At 39.8% G+C, this 24,066-nt stretch overlaps 1 protein-coding gene across 6 annotated transcripts in view; it reads left to right on the top strand.

The window, feature by feature from the left end:
- Nucleotides 1-24,066, top strand: part of THSD7B (thrombospondin type 1 domain containing 7B) — a 321,145-nt gene that overhangs the window by 225,858 nt on the left and 71,221 nt on the right. For all 6 annotated transcript variants that reach the window (XM_068687381.1, XM_068687382.1, XM_068687384.1 and 3 more), the window contains exons 15-16: nucleotides 1,480-1,743; nucleotides 18,131-18,309. In XM_068687381.1, the coding sequence (XP_068543482.1) occupies nucleotides 1,480-1,743; nucleotides 18,131-18,309 (443 nt within the window). The remainder of the gene's footprint in view (nucleotides 1-1,479; nucleotides 1,744-18,130; nucleotides 18,310-24,066) is intronic.

Genomic DNA, 24,066 nt, shown 5'->3' on the forward strand with positions numbered 1-24,066 from the left:
GCAAGGAGCCAGCCTGGTCTACAGCTGCTCTTGGGGATCCTCTTCCTCCCCCTTGGCTGTAAGGGCACAGGGAGATGGGGCACAGAGCCAGGTACATGGATTCACCATTGCACTGCCAGCTGAAAACCAGAAACTGGCATTATTTGGTTTCTTTGAGTTTATTATCCCTTTGTGCTTGCAAACTGCCTTCCCCAGGACTCTCAACGTATGATTTTGAAAGAGCTGGGACTCAGAGAACAAGAGTAGTAAGGGCCCTTCTGTTTGGAGATGCAAGCAGGTGTTGATAAGGGTAGCTGTGCTCCTGCTGACATGACTGCTGGTGCTGGACCAGCAAGGGGCTTGTTGGGTATACAACTTTGTGTTTCTTTTCACTATTGTACTGGTCTGCAGTTGCAAGGAGAAAACTTTTTTTTTTTCTTTTTTTTTTTTTTGAGATCAGAGCTTTAAAAACTTTTTGCAGAAGTATTTTTAGAGTCTCAAAGATCCCCAAAGAGTGTGTGAGGACATGATACAGAGGCAGTTTGTTAGCAAAGATGAGTTCTCACCGTCTGGGTGGATGCCAAATACAAAGGCATTCCTGAGTTCAGACAACATAAAGATTGCTCCGCTTCACATTGGCTAACCCATGCCAAAAAAAAGCATTGATTTTACCTTTCAGAGGCTATACACAGACCTCTTCCCCCTTGAGCAATTGTAGGGGTTCGGGGAGCATGGATTCTCTCCTTCGCATTATTTCTCCTTGTACTGGGGACCTCTTCTCATTGTCTAGAAGTCCTCCAGGAACGGGGGCTGCAGAGTGTAGTTGCAAAGAGATGCACTGCAGGTTCATTTAAATGCATCTGCTTCCTGAAGCTACTGAAGGGGAAAGATCTGTAAACAGCCTTCTTTTCAAACCTATTGAAGGAATAAAGCAAAAGAAAAGATTAAACCAAATGTAACCATTGAAATGCTTTCCAGCCCTAATAATTTACTGAGGATTATCTTCTCTGGTTTCTTCAAAGTATGGTTTGTGTGCAGAGTGCATCTTTAACTAATTTGTAAAGTAGCCTCAAAGAAGAAGTTGTGGCTAATGTGGAGTCCTTTGTAAGTTGTCCTGGCAACCATTGATTGCAAGCGAATGGAGACAAAACAATCAATTTATTTTCATCAGATAATTAGAGGAAAGTGATATTATATAAAATTACAAAGTGTTTCCTGGGCAGACCGTTACTCCAGTAAGACTTTGTGTTTTGCTCCTTGCCCTATCCATCACAACAGTATTTCCAAGTTCTCTGGTTGCCCCTGGAGATAAATACGTTGTCCTTGCACTCCAAAGCACTGGCAGCGGCTAATAGATGCTTCGGAAACATTCCTGGATATTAACATTCAGATTGTCTTGGTTCTAATGTGTTGAATTCCTGCAAGTATAAATAATATGACATGTCGTTATCAAAAGTAGCAGATGTTAAGCTAACGAACAGCTTTCTCTGGTTGGAACAGGGCGAAGCAGAAAGCGAGACAAATGCCAGAATACAGAAGTTTATCCTCAGGTTGAAACAGAGCTGTGCCCCTGTGAGGTGTTTACCTCCCAGCCCCATGGGAATTGGTCAGACTGCATTATTGGAGGAGGAAAATCAGAGCCACAGTCTGGAATGCGATCCCATGGAGACACCAAAGAGTGTGGAGAGGGGATTCGGCTACGCGCTATTGCCTGCTACGATAAGACCGGCAGACTCGTGGACCCATCTCACTGTAGCAGTTCAGGTAAGGAGGTAAAAATAAAACAAAATCGGACAACTCGTGTAAACAGCCCTGATGTTGTGCTCTGTGATCCATTCAGTGGTTCATTTTGGAGCCTATCACATGTGCACCTGTTTGCTGGTTGGATTTCACAAGGTTGCCATGAGTGCTGGACACAGTTCTTCTAGTATCTTATTGCTCTTAGTACCAATGTCTTCTGCAGCCTGAGGGTCTGATGACATTTCTACAACTGAAATGAAATAGAAGAAGGCTAAAGTTGAGTATGGTGTCAGAATACCAGATGGGTTTTATTTATATTGAAATCCCATAAAAGTATAAACTAGATTAGACACAGAAGCTATATTTCAATCAGCATGTTGTTTGATGATATATCCTACTTCAGCTTTTACTTGATTTTAGATTTTTATTCCTTTCCTCTAAATTTGGAGGTTCTTAAAGTTGTTTTCAGTGTGGGAATCAGAAATTTTCTATAGACGATCATATTTTCATTATTTCATTATTTTGCATATTTCATTGCAAAAACTCTGTAAAGTCCCTGCTATGTTGCTCATGCCAAGTACACATGACTTCAGCAGTCAGTGGTCTCATCCTTGCAATTTTGAGACAATCTTCAGCTCAAAGTGGTACAGAGCATGTATTCCAATTTCACTGCTTGCTGGGGCTCTAAGCTATGCTTCTGTCTTAGTAGTGATTTAACTCTACGTGTAATGTAGCAGCCTATATCAAACATATGCTTCAGAACGTGGGCAGAAACAGAGCTGAAGTAGAAACACAGCAAGCAGGAGATGTCATTCCATCAGGATATTTTCTCCTATTCTTCATAATTTGCAGTTCATCATAATCGTTACTCTAAATCGATTTACAGGCAGAAGCCATTATCCTAGGAGCAAATTCTGTACCCATGCTGCCCCCAAAACACTGATGCTGTCTGACTTCCAGCCAAAAGCCTAGGACACCACACAATGTAATATAGCGAGTTGGAAGACTTGGTGAGCTATGTAATGGGAGAAGGAGAAATGAAGTCTCAGGAGGAGATTAATAAGTACAATGGGAATCATTGATGTTCCAGAGTATACAGGAGCAGAGAAGCTGCTCTGTGGAGGGTCTTCAGGATGAGGATCAACAGCCTGAGCTGCATGTGGTAAAGGGAAAAAAAAAAAAAACCCTCACATCCTAATGAAGTGATTCAGTTCTGGAGTGAATTCCTCTCACAGCTGTTTATAGCTGTTCCAGCTGGCTGCACGGATTCATAAAGCAGCTTTCTGTGGTTTGTGTTTCAACAATGTGCTGTTGTCCCAATTGATTATGCCTTTGTGGCCCATGAAGGAGGAATGCTATACCTTACCCCACAACGTTACCTTTCCTTCTGCAAAAAGGGAGCTGTTGAGTTTTGAAAGGTGGGTTTGCCTGCACGGTGCCTTGCTCGTTTGCAAAGCTCGAGGCTTTTATCACTCCTAAAAAAAAAAGAGGAGCTCGTCTATGCGTGGGGCTTCTCTGAATAACCTTGAAGCCTGCTTCCTGTCAGTGATATTTATGTGGTGTTTTTAGTAGTTGGGCTTCTCTTAGGGAGGTAATAGGGAGTGGTAGCTCAGGGGGATTGGTTTTCTTGTCTTCAGCTTTGTATCAGAGCAGAAATGATTGCAACACAGCCCCAGCACAGGATCCATATCAGAGTGTGGTCAGTACTGTACAGCAGAATCCTCTCGTGTGCCCTTAATGTCTGCTCAGAGTGCTCTTAAGACTCGTAGGTTTGGAATTGGGAGGTAGATGAGGGGTGGGATGTTTCCACCTTCTGGGTACCCTGTAAGAGTTCCTTTAAGGGTGAATTATTTATTTCCAGCCAGACTCCTGTGTAATAATCAGGATGTATAAGCTGCTCTCCCAAACCAGAGGATCTCATTTGATGGAGGCAGTCAGGATGATCTCTCCATACTAAGAAGCAGGCCAATGCCACCATGGTCTGGGAAGAAGTCCAGTGAGACTCTGAGCCTTGCAAAGCCTTTGGAACTCCTGGTCAGACCAAAGCAGTGGTGCATCGAAACCCTTCATGAGTTGAATCCTGTACCTGTGCAGGTGGCTGAGGCTGTCATTCCTCCTCATTGTCACCCAGTGCTGGACAGCTTCTCTTCCCTGCAAAGTGAATGGGGAAGCACTGCATCCCTCTCCAGAGCACATGGATATTTCTGTGACTGGGCAAAGAGTGCTCCAAAGTGGGCAGAAAGCTCCCTCGGCTCAATTTCCATCACTTGGGACCTGCCTTCCAGCCAGAGCCGTCAAGTGAAGATAAGGCCAATATTTACGGTCTCAAGAGCTGGGAGCTTTCAAAATGCACTTCTGAACACATTATTGAATTAGTGATAGCAACAAATCATTATCCAATTAATAATTAGCAGAATGTTATTCAACCATAATAGAGAAAAGCAAATTACAGAAGCATGCAGAATTGCTAAGCCCTGAGAAATTATTCATGACAGGTTTTTCTGAGTAGCCTAGTTTGTCTTGTTCACAATTAGTATCAGCTGACCTTCTGACATTTTCTAGGTGACTACATTTATATCTAATTAAGTCATGGCCTTATTTTCTGAGTGCTGTGATATCTAGGCATTGTTCTTGCTTTATGAGTTTTGGGGGTAAGCATGTTCCTCTTCTCTCAGGTCTTCTGACTTCTCTCTGTTTCCTTATCTTGTCCTTTTGCCAGGACAATGTGTTTCCTTTCTCTCCTTTGAATAAAAGTGAGAATTTGTAAGACTTAGTTCTTGCTGGGTTCTTTTGAAGAATTTTTATGAAATGTAGAAAGACACATGTAGGGTTACAAACTTTGTCTTGGAAGCAGATTTAAATTTGTCCCAGACTTGATAATACAATGAGTACAAAGTGCAGGAGAATAAAAGTGGTCAGTCTGTAGCTTTTCTAGACAGCAAACCTTGGGCTTTTTTCCTCTTCAGCAATGATTTTCACTTTCCCTGAATGAAACCTGGCCGTTAAACTTGCCACTTCAGGAGGACTTAATTCACCTGTATCAAAGTGGATTTATCAGTTATCATGTGGGAATACAATGAGTTTGAGTCTAATGTAAAGATTGATCACTGTGCAGGGAAGTTCACAGTCTGAGGCCCTGAATTTACGGTGAGTTTTGGGGGAAATTTTGCGTTTGCAACTTGGGGGGAAAACACCAAACATACCCCCCCACCATCCCAACAGCAATAACTGCAATTAAATATTGGGTTAGCTCTTGGTCGTTGGGTACAACCAATTTAAGAAATATAAACCCCAGACTTTTCTGAAACTTCTGCACCAAACTGTTTGATGTCCAGAAAACAACACACCATAGCTTTTTAAATTTATTTTTTCACATGACTGGCTTTTTTGATTGTGTACCACTTTATTTTAGTGGTGTCATTGTTTTCCTTGATGGCCCACTCAGTAAGCTCAAGAAATAACTTGCAGTTTCTAAATTGGGCTAATTCATTTCTCCTGGAGTTGGTTTGCTTTCCTTTTCCTTCCTTTAATGTAGAAATGCAATTAGGAAATTACGGATAGAGGTAACTATCTCCAACTATATTACAAAAATATAATTGATAATTTGCCTCAATTAGTCTTCCCATCAGAAGACTGGATTATCTTGCTTTCAGCTTACTGCTGCTCCAGAGGGTCTCTGTTTGCTGGTTGGCATTTGGAGCATCCTCTTTGGACGTGAAATTGTCCTGTTAATTGCAGCTCATCTGCGTCTTTCAATCTGTCATCTGAATTCCTTATACTATTTTTGCATTTCCTCCTCCTTTGTTTTTGGATTATTTCATGTGGCTCCTTTGCCTCTCTCTCTCTCTCTCTCTCTTTTTTTTTTTTTTTTTTTGTGCTGTGCCAATTTTTATTTTTATTTTTTTAAATCTTAGAGGAACATAGGGTGTCTCATCTGTTCCAAATCAAAGGCTGGAGATCTCTGTGCTGTTGCACAGAGGTTTAGCTTTTGATCTGATGGGGAATTTATGGAAAGCTGGAATTTATGAAGTGTGCTTATACTATTCAAATTCTGCTTTGCTCACAACAACAGGAGCCTGGAAGAAAGACACAACAGACAAATAGATCCTGGCTTTAAATCACGGAGCAGTTGGCTTCAACCTACAGTCACCTTAAAAAGCTTTAATTATCTCTAAGTTTTTGAAGGGCATGGCAGGGATGCTAATATACCTCGTTATTCTCAGTAGTAGAATGTTTTCTTACATGGTTTAGTTGCATCCAGACAAATCAAAGGGGGTTGTGGTTGCTGAACAGATTCCTGGGCATTTCTGGTGATGCAGAAGTGTCACTCAGAGCCTTCCCAACAGGTCAGTTCCTGCTGCTACCAGGAATGCTGCTGTCAAGGTCGGTCTTTGAGAATGTCACTTCTACTCCCGTGAGAACCTGCAGTGGGTGGGAGTAGCAAACATTTGCACCGGGAGGAGCTAAAAGCTTTGATAATGTGAAAGCTCAGAGTTGCTGCTGCTGGAGGAATGTTCCCTGCTCCGAGGCACAGCAGGACAGCATTCGCTAGCGGTGACAGTGCTGCTTGTGTCTTGGCCAGCCGTGTCCCTGGTGCTGAGAGGTTCCGGACAGTATGCAAAGGTCATAGAGCAGGCATTTCAACTCCTGCTGCTGAAAACCAGGTAGTGTCAAGACTCGTGAAGTCTGGTTTTCTGAAAGATCAGCCCACAGCAGTGCTGTATTTCTGCTCATGGCATTCCTCCGGGGCTTGCACTCACTCACTTGGAAATCCTGGCCACCAGCTTGATGGACATGGCGTGACCTACCGGTGAGCAAATACAAGGACCCACTGCCTGACCCTCAGGCTTTTATCTTTTTGCTTATCTGAAAGCAGCCTTACCTTCAATTCTAAAGCAGTAATTCCACATTTAGCAAAATTACTTTGTTTCCAGCTGAAAGACACAGGATGCTGAAAGCATCTGAGTTAAAAGAGGATGAGTTATTTTAGGAGAAAATAAGACACTTTCAGGTAGCTTTTAATCGCTGGTCTTCAGTAATCTTTCTGCACAATGATATTTGTGTATCTCAAAAAAAAACCACTGTGACCAGAGCTTAATAGATTAAAGAAATGTGACCCAAGTCTATACTGGGCTGATAGCACACTTATCTTTTCTACAAGGTAACAATTATGGGAAAATCAAGTTGGAAAAGCTATGTAGAATAAATGCCTATTTATTTTTGCAAGTGTATCTGTTTTGACATTTGCTGTAGTATAAATTTATTCCTATGTGGTCAGTTTTATTTTGAAGAATGAAAATGTTGCAGAAGTCCCCAATTTGGTTTTGAAGTTCTTCAGAAATAGAAGGTTTTCTGGACAGACATTTCATCTGTTTTTGAAAATAAACATTTAATTTCATTCTTAACCTAAACAAAATTGTATATTGAAGTTTCATTTTTTTTTAACCACAAACTATTAATTCCAGATTTGAACCAGCTTTAGATTTAAGTGACTTCTGTGCTGCCATAGACAACATCCAACAAACATCCACACATTTTGCCTCTTTTCTGGCAACCTCAGTCTTGATCGCCTCACTTCTTTTATTTTACAAGGGAAGTTGGCAATCCTGCCTAGGCTGTCCTCTTCCAGCTCCGCACCTTAAACTTGACAGCCCTGGGATGCCTCCTCTTAAAAGTATGGCACTATCAGTTGATGGTAAGATGTAAGCTCAGTGTTCAGACTATGCTGCACCACTTCTGTTTGGCATTTGGGCCAAATGAAATACTGTCCTTCTCTTCTTTCTTTCGGTCGTTTCTCCTGTGCCTCCCTGTGGCCTTTTTATCAGTCAAAGACTGCTCGAGGAAGAAGTTTCAGCTAAAAATTCACCTTGTTTTCTGTCCATCACATCCCCTGGCATGGGAATTAAGGCTGGATTTGGATCACAGGTGTCTGAATGGCCTTGCTAGCTGCAGACAGGGCTGTCCTACTCTGCCTTTAGTCCCCACTTCAGGACTCCTTTTTTTTTTTTTTTTTTTTTTTTTGCTATCTCAGAGCTAAATAGCTTCTAAATTTAGACCTGAAATCCCATCTGGGTTCTCCTCTGGACCTTTCTCCGACATTTCTACACATTTCTGGGGGTGCGAAGTGACAATCTTAATTACAGCTGTGGCTGCCGATGGAGCTGTAGGCGTAAAGCTGAGCTGTAAAGGACCTGCCCTCTATTTCTTGTCTGTATACAAGACTTTTACTTATTGCTCTTATAGCAGTGCTCACAGAACAGTGTTTTTCCCCTATCTCTTCCTTTCCTTTTCTACCCACATCTACTAGGAAGAAAACTTGGCCACAGCTCTTACTTTCTGGATGTTAAAGAACTATCAAAAGAAATTGGATCAGAAAACAACTGTTTAGACATTGCTGTTCTTTATGGTTTTTGTTTTTGGCAACAGAATCAAAGGTAAAAAGCCATAAAAAAAAACATTATTTCTGAATGGGGCAAGCTGTCTATCAAAGAAGTTTATTTAAAGCAAGACTTCCCCCGAGGCACTAATACATAGCAATGCACATTATTCCAGATCTGTATCTTCTTACAGAAAGCGAGCATGTGTCTTATGAGAAAATATTTAGAGGATTAGGTATTTGAGCACCATCCTCTGTAGGTGCTGCATTTACTCATAGCGATGTGCTATTCTTTTTTCCCCATCTTTCTTTTATGCTTTTTGCTGCATTCCATAAAATGACCCTTTTGAAGAGGTGGCACTACCAGCCCATGAGAAGAAATGATTTTTTACGAACTTCAGAACTGGCTTTCTGCCTTGGAATATTACTTTTTTTTTTTTTTTTTTTTTTTTTTTCAGAAGCCATTCCAATAGCTGCCATCTGGGATAGTAGCATTCCCTGTAAGGTGAATCAGGCTGCAGGCTTTCAGAGGATGAGCTGCCCATGTTCTGGGGCTTCCTACCTGATAGGTTCAGATGCAAACCTCCTGGGGGTACAGGCATGCACACGAGCACTTACTGCAGAGCAGCTGATGCACCGCGAGCCTTTGCTTGCTGAACCACCTTTGCCCACCCTTGCTCATGGCCATGCCTTTTGTTTCTATTATTAGGTTCAGTCAGTTTTTCTGTTGTTGACAGGTTGATTAAAACTCTTCCATGGGAGTTGAGAACGTTTTTGGTGTAGAAATAGGAACTTGGTGTGGAAGTAGTCTATCAGAGGCTCGGGACAGTTTTGATAGCAAGGTAATGCACTGGGCAATCTACTGCTGACTTGTGTAGTAGGCTACAGTAAAGGTATCTTTTTGAAATGTGGCCAGCCTCTTCATCCTTAACAATGCATTTATCACAAATATGGCCTGTTATGAAGCAAGGCTCTAATAAAATGTTATCATACAAAGATAGGCTCAGAATTAACATTTTTCTCCCCCTATATATCGTTCCATTTAGTACGTTATTCTGGAAGTATGAAGAAATACTATTTTCACCGAAGGCGTTTCATGAATGGAGTACTCTAATGTGAAAACCTCTACTTTTCCTGCTCATGGAGAGCTTCATGATCCCTTTGAGATATGTGTAACTGAACTGAGAAGTGACATATATTCATGTAGTTCACAGGATTCCTCTTGTGTCTTACAAGGCTTTTTATTTTTCAATGTTTTTTGTTTTTTTTTAAGCTGGTTGCTTTTTATATAGCTCCAATGAGTAAGTCTGTAAGGCAAATAAATGGATGACAAGTCATTTGTAAATGGGAAGTCACAGTTTCGTATCTTTACCACTGGTAGGGAGCCCTGTGCAACCTGCATATAGTAGGCATCGTAGTTGTTTCCAGTGAGTGTTTACAGGTTTCACGTTTGACATATTCTGGGGATTTTCAGAGACAAATTCATGTATTTCTGCTTGTGTGGAGCAGGAGTCCTCCAAAGATAAGAACACCACTTATTGCACATAGGCAAGTGTCTAAATAAGATGAGCTGATTGCCAGGGCAGCAGTGAGTTTGCTGGGGCACAGCATACAACAATCAGATTAGCATGGAAGGGGGAGATGGGCGAGTAGTGGGTATCTTTAAAGGTGCATGCGTAGTCTGCTTGATCAGAGGTTGGGAGACACTTAGAAACATAACAATGTCTGAGTTTAGAAGCTTTGAAGAAGTGAGCCTTAATTAAAAAATATAGATAAAATTAAACTTACACCCAATCTGCTCTACGGATTATTGTAATGATATTGATGAGTATCTGAGCAGTTATCTTTCCTTAGCCTATGGCTGGGTGTGAGTTACACTTTGAAATCTCTCTGTTCTCCAACGTTTGTAAGTGAGGATGGTGTAAATTAAATAACTATGAGCTTGGTTTACAAAGCTTCTGATATCCCTCACTACAGACATATTCCCTCTGGGAAATCTCAGATCTCATTTGTATTTAGTAAACCAGGGGAGTGACCATTAAAAACTGTAGTATTTAACAAGACTACATTGCTCTCTGCTTCTGTCTGAATGTATTGGCCAGGAAATGCTCCAGCAGGGGAGATTGAAGTGCACAACCAGAGTGCTCAAAGTCACGCTGCAAAATTGAAACAAAAATCTATGAGGAATTCAGCACATCAATACTCTGTGCAGGGGCCTGCTTACGTCACGAAAATGTCCTATTTCCATCTCAAGGTTTTCCATCATCTGAATGAGTTGTGCTGCTCTCCCCATGCCTGTGCTTAAGCTGTGAAAAACCAGGAGGACTGTTCCTGTTCTTAACACCCTGTTTCTATCAGATACATATATATATATTTAGTACATCTTTATTTAAGGTAGGATGTCTTTGTGTCCCTGCCTCATTATGGAGGTGGATTGAAACTTCTTATTGGAGCAAGTAGGACATCATGACAGAATAGCCTCAGTCAGGAGAGCCCGGGGCTGGACCCTGCAGCAGCTATCTGCCATTCAGGGCAGTGCTCACAGGTTTTCCTGACGTGCATAATGGTTAGTGGCATCTTCAGGATGGCGCAAGTATAATTAAAGCATGTCGTTAGGTTTCTCATTTAGCATCAATGAGACAAGAAGGAATTGAGGCAGTGTATTGATTTAGATGTATTGATTTGGGAGGTCACTGTGTCACTTGCCTCCCGCGATGGCAGGGAGGGAGGCTGCAGAGGTCAGCGAGGGCTCCGGAGCTTCTCAGTGCCTTCCCAGGGGCTGGGTGACCTGTTCTTGAGCAGAGGCCCTTACACTTGTTAATACTTCCCAAGTTTGTAAATTAAAGTACAAGGAATGTACGTTTAAAAAAAAAAAAAAAAAAAGGAGAAGAAAAAGAAAAAAAGTTATATTTTGCTCATGTTGTCATGAACCTTCTTGAAAATATTTATTGCAAATTTATCTAATTGCTTTGTGCTCCCTTCTGCAGAGTCATCTGGTCGTTTATGCTGTCTGAAATAATCACAGTATTTTAGTGCACAACGCTTGCTAATTATCAGGGTACAAAGAAATGCATCAGCATTTCCTATTCTGTAAAATGGAAACCACAGAGTTGTTCTGCAAACTAAGTTGTCTAAATGAGGCTTGCCTGTGTCTTGGGGTCATAATTTGGCAGCCGAAATTCGGTGGCATATTGTGTTGACAATGCTTGACGTCGTATGTTTAGGAACTGGCAGAAAGATGCTCTCCGTGGAGGGCCCCGAACTCCAAAGCTGAGTTTCTTGGTGTGCTCCAGCAGAGCCTGAAGCCACTGACCTTCCGGCCCTGTGTGATTTACAGAGGGGGCAGATAGTTTCGGTGCCATTTGGTGACAGCTTTCTCCCAGAGCTGGACCCTTGTCTCTTGAAGACACTTCTCACACGGTCCAAATAGCCCAAGTCTGTATTGATCTTCAGGGCACTCTGCAAAGAACATCTGTTTTTGCAGCTCCTGCGGAATTGGGCCTTTGAGAGAAGTTGGATGTACGAGAAAGTGAGGAATTTGACGTTCTGTGGACAATTTAATTTTGTCTTCATGATGTATTGCAGATGTGTGTACAGCCTTCAAAAACAGCCTTGTTTCATTATCTACATCTCATAATAATAATAATAAAAAGTAAACGTTATCTCGGGTTTGTTTTACCATATCTGCTTTTATTATGAATTGAGTTGCCTGTAAGAACGTGTACGCTAAACAATTCTTAATGAAGTACAGTGGGATGTATTTCTTTCCTAATATACAGAGAATGAATACACTGACAAAGGGGAAAAAAAAAAAAAAAAAAAGCTATTCTGTTTTGTTTGGAGAAAGCAGATAGATGATTTTCCCAGTTGCAGAGTGATGATCAAAGCATATAGGAAAACACAGCTGAGCTCCCAGCCTAAGCGCCATTGATCCCGGTGCATGAGTTTTTATTTGAGTAAAGACTTTCCTAAGACATCGGGGCTCCCAAGCAGCTGGCCCACCCCTTCACCGCAGGGGAGCTGCTGCGGGAGGAGCAGGGATCATTTCCAGGACTCCTTTTGTGATCTGGAGCCCAGACAGATTTGTACAGTGAATTTCTGCCCGTCTGTGTCGGAAGTTCCCCGCGAGATGAATTACACTGTGAGGTCCTGTTTATTTGCACTCAGAAGGCAGCAGACGAGTCTCTCTTCTCTGGAAGAGTTCTTGGTTTGGTTTGCAATATGCTGTGAGGAATGTGCTAATTAATGGAAGTTTCCTTATTTTGTTAACAGATTAAATATAGCAACTAACACAGCTTGTATTTAAGTCAGGACAAGGTGTAAGCTTGCAAATTTTTTAAGAAAATGCAAAATCAAAGTAAATTAGGAATCATAATGCAAAGTCAGCATCAACCCGACCGCCTTGTCAGGATTTATAGAGGCTGTGAAATTGAACAATAAAACCAACCTTTGGATGAATTTCAATAACAATAACGATGAATTAAACTTAACAGCATTCTTTACAGTTCCTCTCTGGTCTATTTAGAATCTATAATCAGTCTCCTACAAGATAACGAGAGCATGTGCCTTTTTGTTGGGAAGAGCCAGTGGGAATAAATATGCTAAGGTGGTCCATTATTCAAGCTTTGTAAAATATTTGATGCAGAAGTTATTTCTGCTGTTTTTTCATTGTATGTTTAATGAATGAATTCATTAGATTATCTCTTAAATTTCCCAGCTAGCAAACTAATAATGCATAAAATCTCTCAAATCCTCACATATTAGAAATAAAAAAAAAAAAAAAGATTAAACATTTATTCTGGCAATATTACATCTTTTTCAGATGCAACTGAAGTTGTTAGAAACTTTAAGAATCCCAGATTTATTCTGCTTAGTTTCCTTCAGTTAATAACGTTTGACCTTGGAGCAAGGTTTAAATGTTTGGACCAGGACTGCTTGGGATGAGTTGCTCCTCTTGCAGCTCATGAACCACAGGCTGCCCTGTCTGGGGCACGGTTGTGGTGCCGTGGTCAGCTGGCAGATCCCATCTCAGCTGCTCGATGCAGAGTTTTAACCTGAATTAAAACACCATCTTGCTCTGTGTTTGATCCCAAAGCTTTAGCAGAGCAGAATCTGGCCCGCTGAGTGCCATGGTCCACCAGATCTCGCTAATGAAGTCTCTAGCTATTAGACTTTCAGCTCTGTGTGGATTTACTGGTCTTATTCTACATATTTCACAGCCGGTTACCAAATAGCAAAATGATTCTTTTTTTTTTTTTTTTTTTTTTTTCCCTCTACCTTTGGTCTGTGTAATTAGAAACATTTCTCCTGTGTCACTGTCCACTTTGCTTCTCTCATGCTTGTAGAAGGATGATCTCTTTTATCCTAGAGACTCCAAGGGAAATTACTTGTGTTATTACTAGCGGCAGTAGCGGTGATGCAGAATTGTCCCTCTCTTAGTAATGACCTTGAATTTTATGAAGCACCTCAAGGTTTACTAACAAGGGTAGAACTACTAGAAGTTTGTTAATTGAAATGATGAAATATGCTAGAGAGGATACAAATGAGTTTAAAGCCAATTCAATTAGAAGTGCATCTGTTTCCAAAGCTGCCGGAGGAATGTTGTTTATTTTCCAATCACTTTTAAGTCTGCCTCTTGGAATCCTTTTGGCACTTTTGTTTAACGCTGCACACAGACCTTATACCCTCGGCAAATTTATCATTTGGAAGTGCAACAATCAAGTGGATGTCAGCGTCTCACATTAGCCTGTAAACCTCCTAATTGCCTACTTCTCCCACCACAATCCGGTTGTGAGTGCGGAGGGGGACACAGATGGATGCTGCAGACCCTTACTGGCTGTGCCTGGTGTGACGTGTGTTGTTCGAGTAGGTTTGGGTAGATGGGAACAACATTGTGCTACTGCACAAATCCATCCCCCTGCGCTGCTGACATCCCACAGACCATCATTCAGCCACCTCCTTGGCTCTTTTGGGTTGCACAGCAAAAATGAGACAAGAGCAGTTTCTACACCATGCATTCGAACCTGCACTTCCAACACCTACCAAACTGTCATCATTGCTTTATTCATCTGCCTTGTCCTGCTTCATCGCTTTTGGGTTGCAGAGAAAAAAATGAGACAAGAATAATAGTTGTTACATCTTGTGCCTCCCCGGTACATCCTGTGTATTCTGCGGGTACTTTGTTTATTATGGACACTTTAGGGAAGAGACTCCATTTGTGGCTTGTAGAGCAACAAGCACATTGTTCTTAATGAATAAATAATAATAAAATGAGCTTGGCAGCCTAGGTAAATGCATTTGGTCGTCCTATTATCTTGGCAATGTATCAATACTAAAACAATAGCACTTAAACATTAAAAAAAAAAAAAAAAATTATTTGATCAACCAGTTCATTTTTTCCTGTCAATTCAGGACTATTCCCAGCAGCATGTTTCGAAGTGCCTACTTACAATTTCCCATGCATTGGAGTTTCTGTCACTACCTCCTGTGACACCTGTGCTCAAGCTCTCAAGCTCAGTGACATGCAGGAGCATGATTCAGACAGTGCAAAGGCTCTCATATGTAGTTTCTAAATTAAATGAGCTTTAATGTAATGGTATTTGAGCTTTTGAGGAATAAATAAAGTGGAAGCAAGCTTCAAAAGAAGAGAGAACGTGGAAAACAGGCTGGGCAGGGTTTGCGAGTGCCTATGTCTTTTTCCATAGGTCTTGGAAACTCAAGAAATCTTTCATCTTGGGTTCTACAGATGAGAGAAAAATGGGGAAGGCAATGGATGAGTGAGGTGCTTAAAGATGACTGACAAAACCATATGAGTAAGCTCAACCATGAGTTAATCTCCCCAGGCTGAGTGACAGTGACTCAGAAATATATGCATGCTCTTTCCTTTATTCGTGTTCTGTTACAGTCAAAATATTTCTCTGGTTTTGGTCTGTAACTGTGTTTTACTGTCACTTCTACCGTTAATAGCCTGAATGTAGAATTTGTTATTAGTAGCTGGTTTTAATAATATATATATATATTATTTTTTTTTCTCTCTTGTGTTATGCACCACCCCAGTGCAAAAAGTGCAAATCTAGGTTTACCGTATGTATCCAAACTCAACTCTTTTCAGCCCCTTGACATTGGCAAGCCATTGCTGGGTTCCTACGGAGATACAAAGTAATGAAAGGGTTGGAGATGAGCTGAGTGCAACATTATTTAGTAGTTTCTTGTAAAAAGATATCTGTAAAGACATTGTATATCTGAGCAGAGAAGATTCATCACAGAAAGATTTTTGCAGGAATTTATTTTATTGAATGAAATCTTTGATCATGGGAATCTCAGCAGTGGATTGACCTCAAGTGGTTAATAGAAGATATAACGATGGCTTGTGAGAAGAGCTTAAAAGAAGGTTATATTCCCATTTTGATTCTTTAGCACTGTCGAATATGGAAATTTTGTTTCTTTTGGGCAGTAAGGTAATGTAATGCTCTATTAGCTGGATATTATTTATTTATACTTAATATAATTTATAAATATGGGTGAGGAAACTCAAAAAGGAATAAGCTGGCCTCTTAGCACCAGGAAGTCTTTAGAAATCCTGTGGTTTGAGGGATCCCCACAGTACTTTGCTGCAATGAAGTAGAAAAGATTTCTTTAGTTTTGTTTATTATACTTTTCCTTTCTCTTTCATACTTTTCTGTTTTTTATTATATTTCTTTTATTACAGAGGTAGATTTTGAACTGCCAAAAGGCTTAGCCCATTTTGCCTTCACTGATAAGTTGATAACCCCTCTGTCTAATCCTCCTTTAAAACAAGGCACTTTCTTTGTTTCTGTTGAGAGTTAATTACCTAGGCTGTCACACAGCCCAAGGAAAAATGATATTTCATACAGTGGTGGAAGAGAACTCTTTAGAGTACTGCCTAAGAAATGCCTCTCATAAATCTATTATGAGAAAATTTCTTTTACTTATCATAACGTCTTATGAACTGCTCTGAGTGGCAACCTAAGCGGGTGGAATAGAATGTTGGTGGGAAATTGGGGAGTTTCATTTTGGGAAAAAAAGGGAGCATATTTTGGAAATATTTGTATATGTGCGTGCGTGGGTATAATGTCAGCTCAATGAGAATACAAAACATGCAGAGTTGAGTTATCTCAGATATGTGATCACCACTGTAATGGGTTTGGTAGGAAATAATTAAGATGCCTAATGCCAGTGGCTTTGAAGCCACAAATGAAAAGGCAACGCAACTCACAGAGATAAGAGGTAGCAAAGTGAAGCAGAGCACACTGTACAGGGACAGCTGTGCAGCTTTAGGAAAGAGCTCCAGCAGGAACTGCTGTGCAGAAACGATCGCAGCTGTCAGACTAACAGGGTGGCTGTGCAAAGGAAGAGGGAACAGAGTACCAGCACGAAGCAAAAGAAAGAAGAAATAGAGCATCATTGAACTGAAGGAGGGAACTACTCTTGTTTCTTTTTTTTTTTTTTTTTTTTTTTTAAGGCAGTGTTTGCAAAAACAATGTCAGTATTTCTTGTACTCCTGGGAGGGGGATGTTTTCTGGATGGGAGATGTCTAAATAAGTCTGAAAGCTTTCTTGATAATGAAGACCAGGAGGGAGGCAGCATGCTGCTGCTGCGGATTGATGCTCTGGATGTAATACGGTCCTGGTTTAAAGTCAGCAGCAGGTTTGGACATGGCAGAGCCGGTAAATCCAGCTGCCAGGCAAGACTAATCTCCCTGCCTTGGCTTCAGTGTTTCCTGGGTGTTCAGGGCTCTTGTCCAGACATTGTGGAGGGAAGCTGCTTCTACTTTTTTTTATTTCTTGTGTATATTTCTGTTTCCCCCTGCTGTTGTGACTGTCATCTTGATAGAGAGGGGAGAAATCCTTCTTAAAAGTGTAGTTAAATCAGTTAATTTGGTATTCTGCAGGTAAGGAATACATAGGGAGTTAGTGGGCTGAAAACCAAACAAAAAGAAAGGACATAAAAATGAGAAATGTCAGAAATACAGCATGGATGAAATTCTGTTATTTCCATGACCATAATTACTAGAGCTGTCAGAGGGACTAAGCCTTCTGTAATAAGGGCTGATCTTAGCAGCCACTGACTTTCATGGTTGAACATGAAATCTCTTTTTTGTTTAAATCAAAATAGTATGTACAGACATGACAACCAGATAATAGAAACTGGAGGAGAATGAATGCAGCGTGGTGAGCAGGGATGCTCAGGAGCTCCTAAACCAGCTGTGGGGCTGTGTCTGTGTGGAGGAGACCTGGTTTTGTCCTAACAAACCCTATAGGGTTTTAGTGCAGTAAGGTATTTGGTATTCTGACTTTAAGTGATCCTGGGAGCACTTTTATGTCAAATCAGGTGAAGGTGAAAGCAAAGTTTTCATATGCCGTTTATGAAATGCAGAATAGTCAAAATGGTTGCAAAGATATATGAAGAGAACTACCAGAAAAAATAGGGAGGTGTGTTTCCTCCCTTCTCCCAAGAACAAATCCCAGATGGATGCAGCTGGCAGGCTACAGACACGTACCTTGTGCATCTTGGTGAAGCTGCCAGGAGTACAGCCCTGGTAAGTCCACTGGCCGTGGGATGTCTGCTGGGAAGATGTCTGCTCCGACTCCCTGCCCAGGGTGACCATATAGGCAGACAAAATAACACAGTAGGATCACAAAATCAGGCAGTACACTTAGTTCTCCAGAATATATTATGGACAGATTCTCATAGGAAGGATAATTACCACCTGTTGTCCATTGCCCACTTCACAACAGATACTTTTTGCCAATGTACATCCTTCATATCAATCAGTTTTATTGTGGTCATCCAAATTAATAATAATTGGACTAAACGAAGAAATTAGTTTTAGTCACTGCTGTTTGTTACAAATAAAACCATTATCTTGCATTGGGAAAGCGTTGACAGTCTGCCAAATTTCTTCTCTTTAAGAAGTTCTCATGTTGGGTTGATTACACAGACTTCAGAGACATTATATCATCAGAGTTCACAAGCTGTGGTGATTAAAACCTCTCTCTTAATTTTTTGGTTTAGGTTTCATTGAAGAATCTTGCACGGTTCCTTGTCCATTTGATTGCAAATTAAGTGATTGGTCCACCTGGACCCCTTGCAGCTCTTCCTGTGGAACAGGTGTGAAAGTCCGATCCAAATGGCTTAAGGAGAAGCCCTACAATGGAGGTCGCCCCTGCCCCAAACTGGATCTCAAGAATCAGGTGAGTGGCGTTAAATAGCCAACAGAAATCTCTGTTGAGAATGTGCTTACTGTAGTTTTAACGAAGATTGTAAAGTACTGAGCTGGTGAAGAAATTACAAACAGGAGTTATCTCAGGGACCCTTCTTTGTTTTGGGTTTTGTAGATACTCCTAGAACTTCTTGAGGACTGAGGGGAAGATGCTCATGTTACAGCAGAATTTGACATGAAACACCTCATTTCTTATATAAAGACAGTTTTTATCTACCATAGCACAGGAAGCCCTGGACAAATAATCCCACCTGGGTAGTGTATAAACATCAGAGAACTGAGATGTCACAGACATTTAAAAAATCTTTAATTCTTTCTGAGACTATGGTAGCTGCAGAAACATTTGTTAAGTATATATTACTATTTTTGGCAACATTTCCCTTAGACACAGCACAAGTTTCCTTCAACATTAACCTCTGTATATTCAATATCAAAGTGTCCCATTAGAGGAAAATAATCTCTAAACTGCTGCTCTTAAAAAAAATCAACATCTATTTAAATGACATTTAATGCTGTATGCATTTCTACAAAACTAATAGAGATTTCTTACACATACTGATTAATTCTTAATGCTAATTAACACTGATGAAGTACTATTAGTTTGGCCCGCTCTTTCAAATTCAACTATGAAAATTAATTAATAGGACAGAAACTGTCATGCCGAAGGGACTTGATGTATATTATGAATATGTGAGTGTGTATATATATAATATGTTGTACAATTTGTGTAGTAGGCCATTAACAGTCTTCCTACAAAGATGTATTTGTATAGTGGCTCACAGGTGCTAGAGCTGCTGGATCCTGTTTACTGTGCAATCGCTGCAGCAGCAGTCGTGTCCCGGGAGGCAGCACCACTTCTACCACCTGATTCTCAACTTGCTTAATTTTCCTCACAGTTTATTATTTTTCTTGTGAGAAGCTAGTTAAATACTTTTTTTTTTTCTTATTACTGTTTGAAATTCATAGGCAGTAGACTAACAGAAGAAGCAAGGACTAAGAAAATATAAAACTGCAATAAAGTGTATGTTGTCCATACCTCAGTGCTTTCCTTAATAGATCAGAGAGATCGCCAGAGAAGCAGAATGAAATCCCACAGTAAGTTGTTAGGTAACAATAAGCTCCTTTGTAATGAAAAGATACCGGGATTTTTACCCACAGACACAGCAGACTACTTCTATTAAAAGGAAACATTGCTATAAAGTGTTGTCTATTCCCACACACATTAGATTTGCTAATTCCAATACCCTTTTGGAAGATACTGGAGGAAAGAAATTGTTTAAACTTGGAAATTGTGTCTCTGTAAGCTTTATCGGCGTTATGGCTGGTATTAATATAAATGTGGCTGGTGCTTTTTGCTCCTTTACCAGGAACACACGGCTTGATCTATAAGTATGTCTATATATTTATGCACGCATGTGTGTGTGTTTGTATTTTTTGGCTCCCCATATACTTCTTAATCCTTTGTGCAGTTAGGAACGAGTCTTGCTCTGCACCCACTGGACTTTGACTTCCAGCACTGATTTAGAAATGCTGAAATCCTTAGGTACATTGCAGCACGGAAAAGTTGTCTGTTCAGATGGCGAACCGGGTTAGCTGATTGCTCTGATGTTTAACAAAGCTGGACACATATTTTTAATCCAGGGCAAGGCAGTGTCTTCTTTTTCCTCCGGGGTGGGCAGTGTTTAAGTCCTACAGCAAAACTCTCCATAATTCTGTATATACTAATTTGTGAGTTCCTAAGTATTTTTACATAATCCCATAGTCTGGGTTAAATATCTGAAATACAATACTTGCTTTTCTGTGGTATGAGGCATGAGAAAGCTAAGTCACCTTGGTGCATGATTTTCTTTATCTTTTGCTGGTGACAATGCTATATTGTGTTTTATGCTTTGATAAAGACTTTAGACAACTTAAAATCAAGACTAAACCTCCTCTAGGTGCCAGTAGATTTCTTTTATTATTTCCTCCAGTATTTGAGTTATTGTTTTAAAATTATTGTTTCTGAGCTTGAATCTTATTATTGCTTAATCAGTTACTTTGGAGAACCCTCCATTTTCCATTATCTTATAACTAACACCCTTGGTCAGTGTGTGTCTTTTTCTCATTAAGCCAAATAATTTTTTAACTCTCTTCTTTTGAAAGGTGTTTTCTAGGCTTCTTGTCAAACCCTTTTAAGTCCATTTTTTTTTCCCAATGCCTTTCAGAAAATTGACATGAATTTAAGTACAGAGCGTAACTTGAAACAGTATTCCAGCAGTTCTCTCTTACAATTTCCCACCATTTCCAGATCCCTGCCAATACAGATACAATACAGCAAGGCTACTGCTTTAGAGAGAAGAGCAATTTGTATGATCAAAACAATTTATTGATTAATATAACAATTATTGATTCAGAAAAACCTTTTTACAGCACACTGTCCTCCTAGAAGCAGTTCAGTCATGGCAGTGCAGTTCGCTTTTGTATTTAGAACAGAACTTTTTAGCATAAATTTAATTTTATACTGAGATAATGAGACATCCTGTTCCTGCATTATATTCCATGGGGTTTACGCTCCTAATTCCGTGGAGTTTTTTTGGCTCTTCTGGCAGGAAATTCAGCTGGTGCTAACAACATGCCATTGGAGCCCTGGGTGCCTGCCTGGAGCCAGACACTGGAGCTGTTCCTGCAATCCCTGTGCAAAATGGGGTGGGGGAGCTGCCTAGGATCTGAGGGCTGCACCCCTGGCTGGAGGTGCCTCTGCCTGATAACAAGAGGATCTTGAAACCACTCTTTCAGCTGTCTTAAGCCCATTCTGCCTGTAGACCTTCTCATTCTATACAGTTTCTCTGGTGCGGTAGATGTGAGAAGTAAACTCTGAGCTATCACGGTCACTTTAGCTTTCAGCTTGTTCTGTATTATTGTCCCATGAAATTAGATAGTGAATTACAATATTTGGGGGAAAAGATGACAGTATTCTAATGCAAATCCATGTGATATGTTGAATTACTTTTGTCTTGTACCTCTAAGTGTTTGAAAATTGTTTAAGAGTTAGTTAACTGTATTTTGTTAAATCTTTTAAAGAAAATGGGCATTGCATGTAGAAGTTGTTGAGCTCTTATCTAAGGCTATGATTGCTTCTGAACAGCCGATTGGATTATAGGGTCAGCTGGCAGATGTTCTTGGCTGTGCATTGCATGTTAAAAGAGTTGTAGCATTTACATTTTTCTATTTCTGCTGTTATTTGAATGCACTTACACAGCATGCAGTTGCTAAGCTATTTAATATGTAGTTCTACATGACTAAAGGTTAAATATGAGTTATGGGGAGTTTATTGCTTGAATATTCTTTTATAGGTATTTAGGATTACTACAAGAAAATGCATTTTCTTTTAAAGACTCACGAATTCCAAGGATTATCTTTCTATTGATTGCTCTAATATATATTCTTGTCAAGATTTTCCCTCCTTTTCCTGCCTCCCCTTCTTGCTCTTACCTGCTCCTGCTAAAGGACAAATATCATAGCAAATGGTTTATTGCTTTTGTATATATTGTATGTATTTAAGCAAACATTTTTAAAGGATTAAGGGCCTTTGTTAAGGCAGGCATAGCAGGAAACATGTATTCGAAATTTAAGCTTACTGCTTTATTTAAAATTAAGATTTTTTTTGTTCTTGATGAAATTTTCCAGTTTTCACTCTAGAATATGAGAAATACAGACAGCTGCACATTACAAATGAAAGTACTTTTCCTGAAATTGAATGCACAAGTTTAATAAAGAAAAGGAGGACAGTGGTATCTTTATAGCTCAGACCTCTCAAAAACAAGTGTGAGATGTATGATTTTCTGGTAAACTTTTCATAGAAAATTACTGGTTTAGTTCAACTCACACTTCCAAGGGAAAAGGATTTTTTTTGTTTTTTTTGATTAGCAAAAATGTGTCAAATTTCAAAAGTAAAAAATATTACAAAATTATAAGCTTTGAAAACTCGCCATTGGAATGTGCAAGATTGGATGGGTTTGAACCCTGATGCTAACTGTAGAAGTCACTATCTTTTGGAGCCAAACCTGAGCATGGGGTCATGTATGTGATCTTTCCCATTTTCTAATCTGCAATGTTAGTAAATGTTTGTTCAAGAAAGACCGTTTGTTAAGATGTTTCCAGTGCTTCTTACACTTCCTCAAAAAAAATTATAAATAAGCAACACAGCAGCATGCAGACTAAGGTTTGATTTACATTCATAGTGGTTTCTCAAGGCAATTTTTGGCTCGCGTTTTGCAAGCTAAGTTTCCATGATCCAAAAATGCCCTGATTCGTAGCTTGCAAGCTTTAGACTGTCAGAAGAACTCTGCCTAAGGAAGAGCAATGTAGCATGTCTTATCACAAGACACTGTAATGAAACAAGGTCCATTTTCACTTAGGTAGGTAACTGCTCTCAGACAGAGCAATAATTTTGCATACAATAAAGTTTCTGAAGAAGCAACATATAGCACTACTATATTTCTCCTGTTTTTCTTCCTTCAAGTTATATTCCAGTACTTACCTGCTGACAGAAAATATTTGCAACCTCTTTGGTTTATTTTTGTGTCTCCTATCTGACTGTGAAATATTACAGTAGTATTTTTTTCTCTTAATTTTGAATGTCTGACTATAAGTTTTTGGTTTTGTGTTTTATTTTGTTGTAATAGGTGCATTTTTCTCTTGCATAAATATATCTTTTATGCATACATAAACATGTGTTTATCTATGTATACATAAACATGTATTTATCTATGTGTGTGTGTGCATGAAGCATTTTCAAAACTGTTAGATTCCTGTGTTAGAAGTTAAGTCTGAACCCAGCATTCTTTCATTGCTGTCAAAGAATTAGCTCACATCCAGTTCCTGGGTGGATATCCCTTGCATTTTAGTGTCAGAAATCAGTCTTCAAGAATATAATTGATACTATATTATCTATAAATAGCTCCTGCATAAATTACTTCTTTTATAATATAGATAGCTGATTGTCAGAAAGGCACCGTACTTTTTGGAAGGCACTCATAAATGGATGCCAGTAGTTTATTCTTGAGCCCTGTCACAGGCTGCTGTACCACCAGCTGTGGGAGATCCCTTTCTGTTGGCACACAGGGACATAGCTGACCTATATTTTCCTTTAGCTCTATCAATGCTCATTTGCTTTATGTGCAACTTAATTTCTGGAAACAAAGTTCTGTCCTTACTCTCGGTTTTACCTTCAGAAGATCAGGTTTCCTTCCACTCAGAGTTAAAGGAAGGAATTACACTATAGAAAATGTTTGTCCTCTGGTTCCAGGGCATTCTTACAGTATCATAAAAATTACTATTTTTTGCCTGGTACAATCATGTGGGAGAATTTTCAGTCTCAAAAAATAGTGAAAACTTCATGGTTTCCTTACACTTTTCTGTCTGTGACTGGGAGTTTTAATACTTAGCTGTAATGCAGTTCATTAAATGGGCCAAAAGTAGCAAGCCAGTTCTGTACAGCCTGAGTGCTATCTCATCATCCTGAAGACAGTGTCTGAAAAGCCTACCATGTGAAGCAGTACTGCTTCCTTTGCTAAAGGAAATAGAGCCATTTCCCATGTTGTCCTTCAGGTTAATAACCTGTAGCATGTACAGTATTTCCCAACATATATCAGTTTTTCATCTGGTTTCAATAGCTATCCATATTTTATTTTTATTTCTCATACAAGTTTTCTCGTAAATACAAAGTCATATAAGCATATTGTCCCAA

The sequence above is a fragment of the Anas acuta genome, chromosome 6 (genome assembly GCF_963932015.1).
Source record: "Anas acuta chromosome 6, bAnaAcu1.1, whole genome shotgun sequence".
In the NCBI taxonomy this organism is placed as follows: Eukaryota; Metazoa; Chordata; class Aves; order Anseriformes; family Anatidae; genus Anas; species Anas acuta.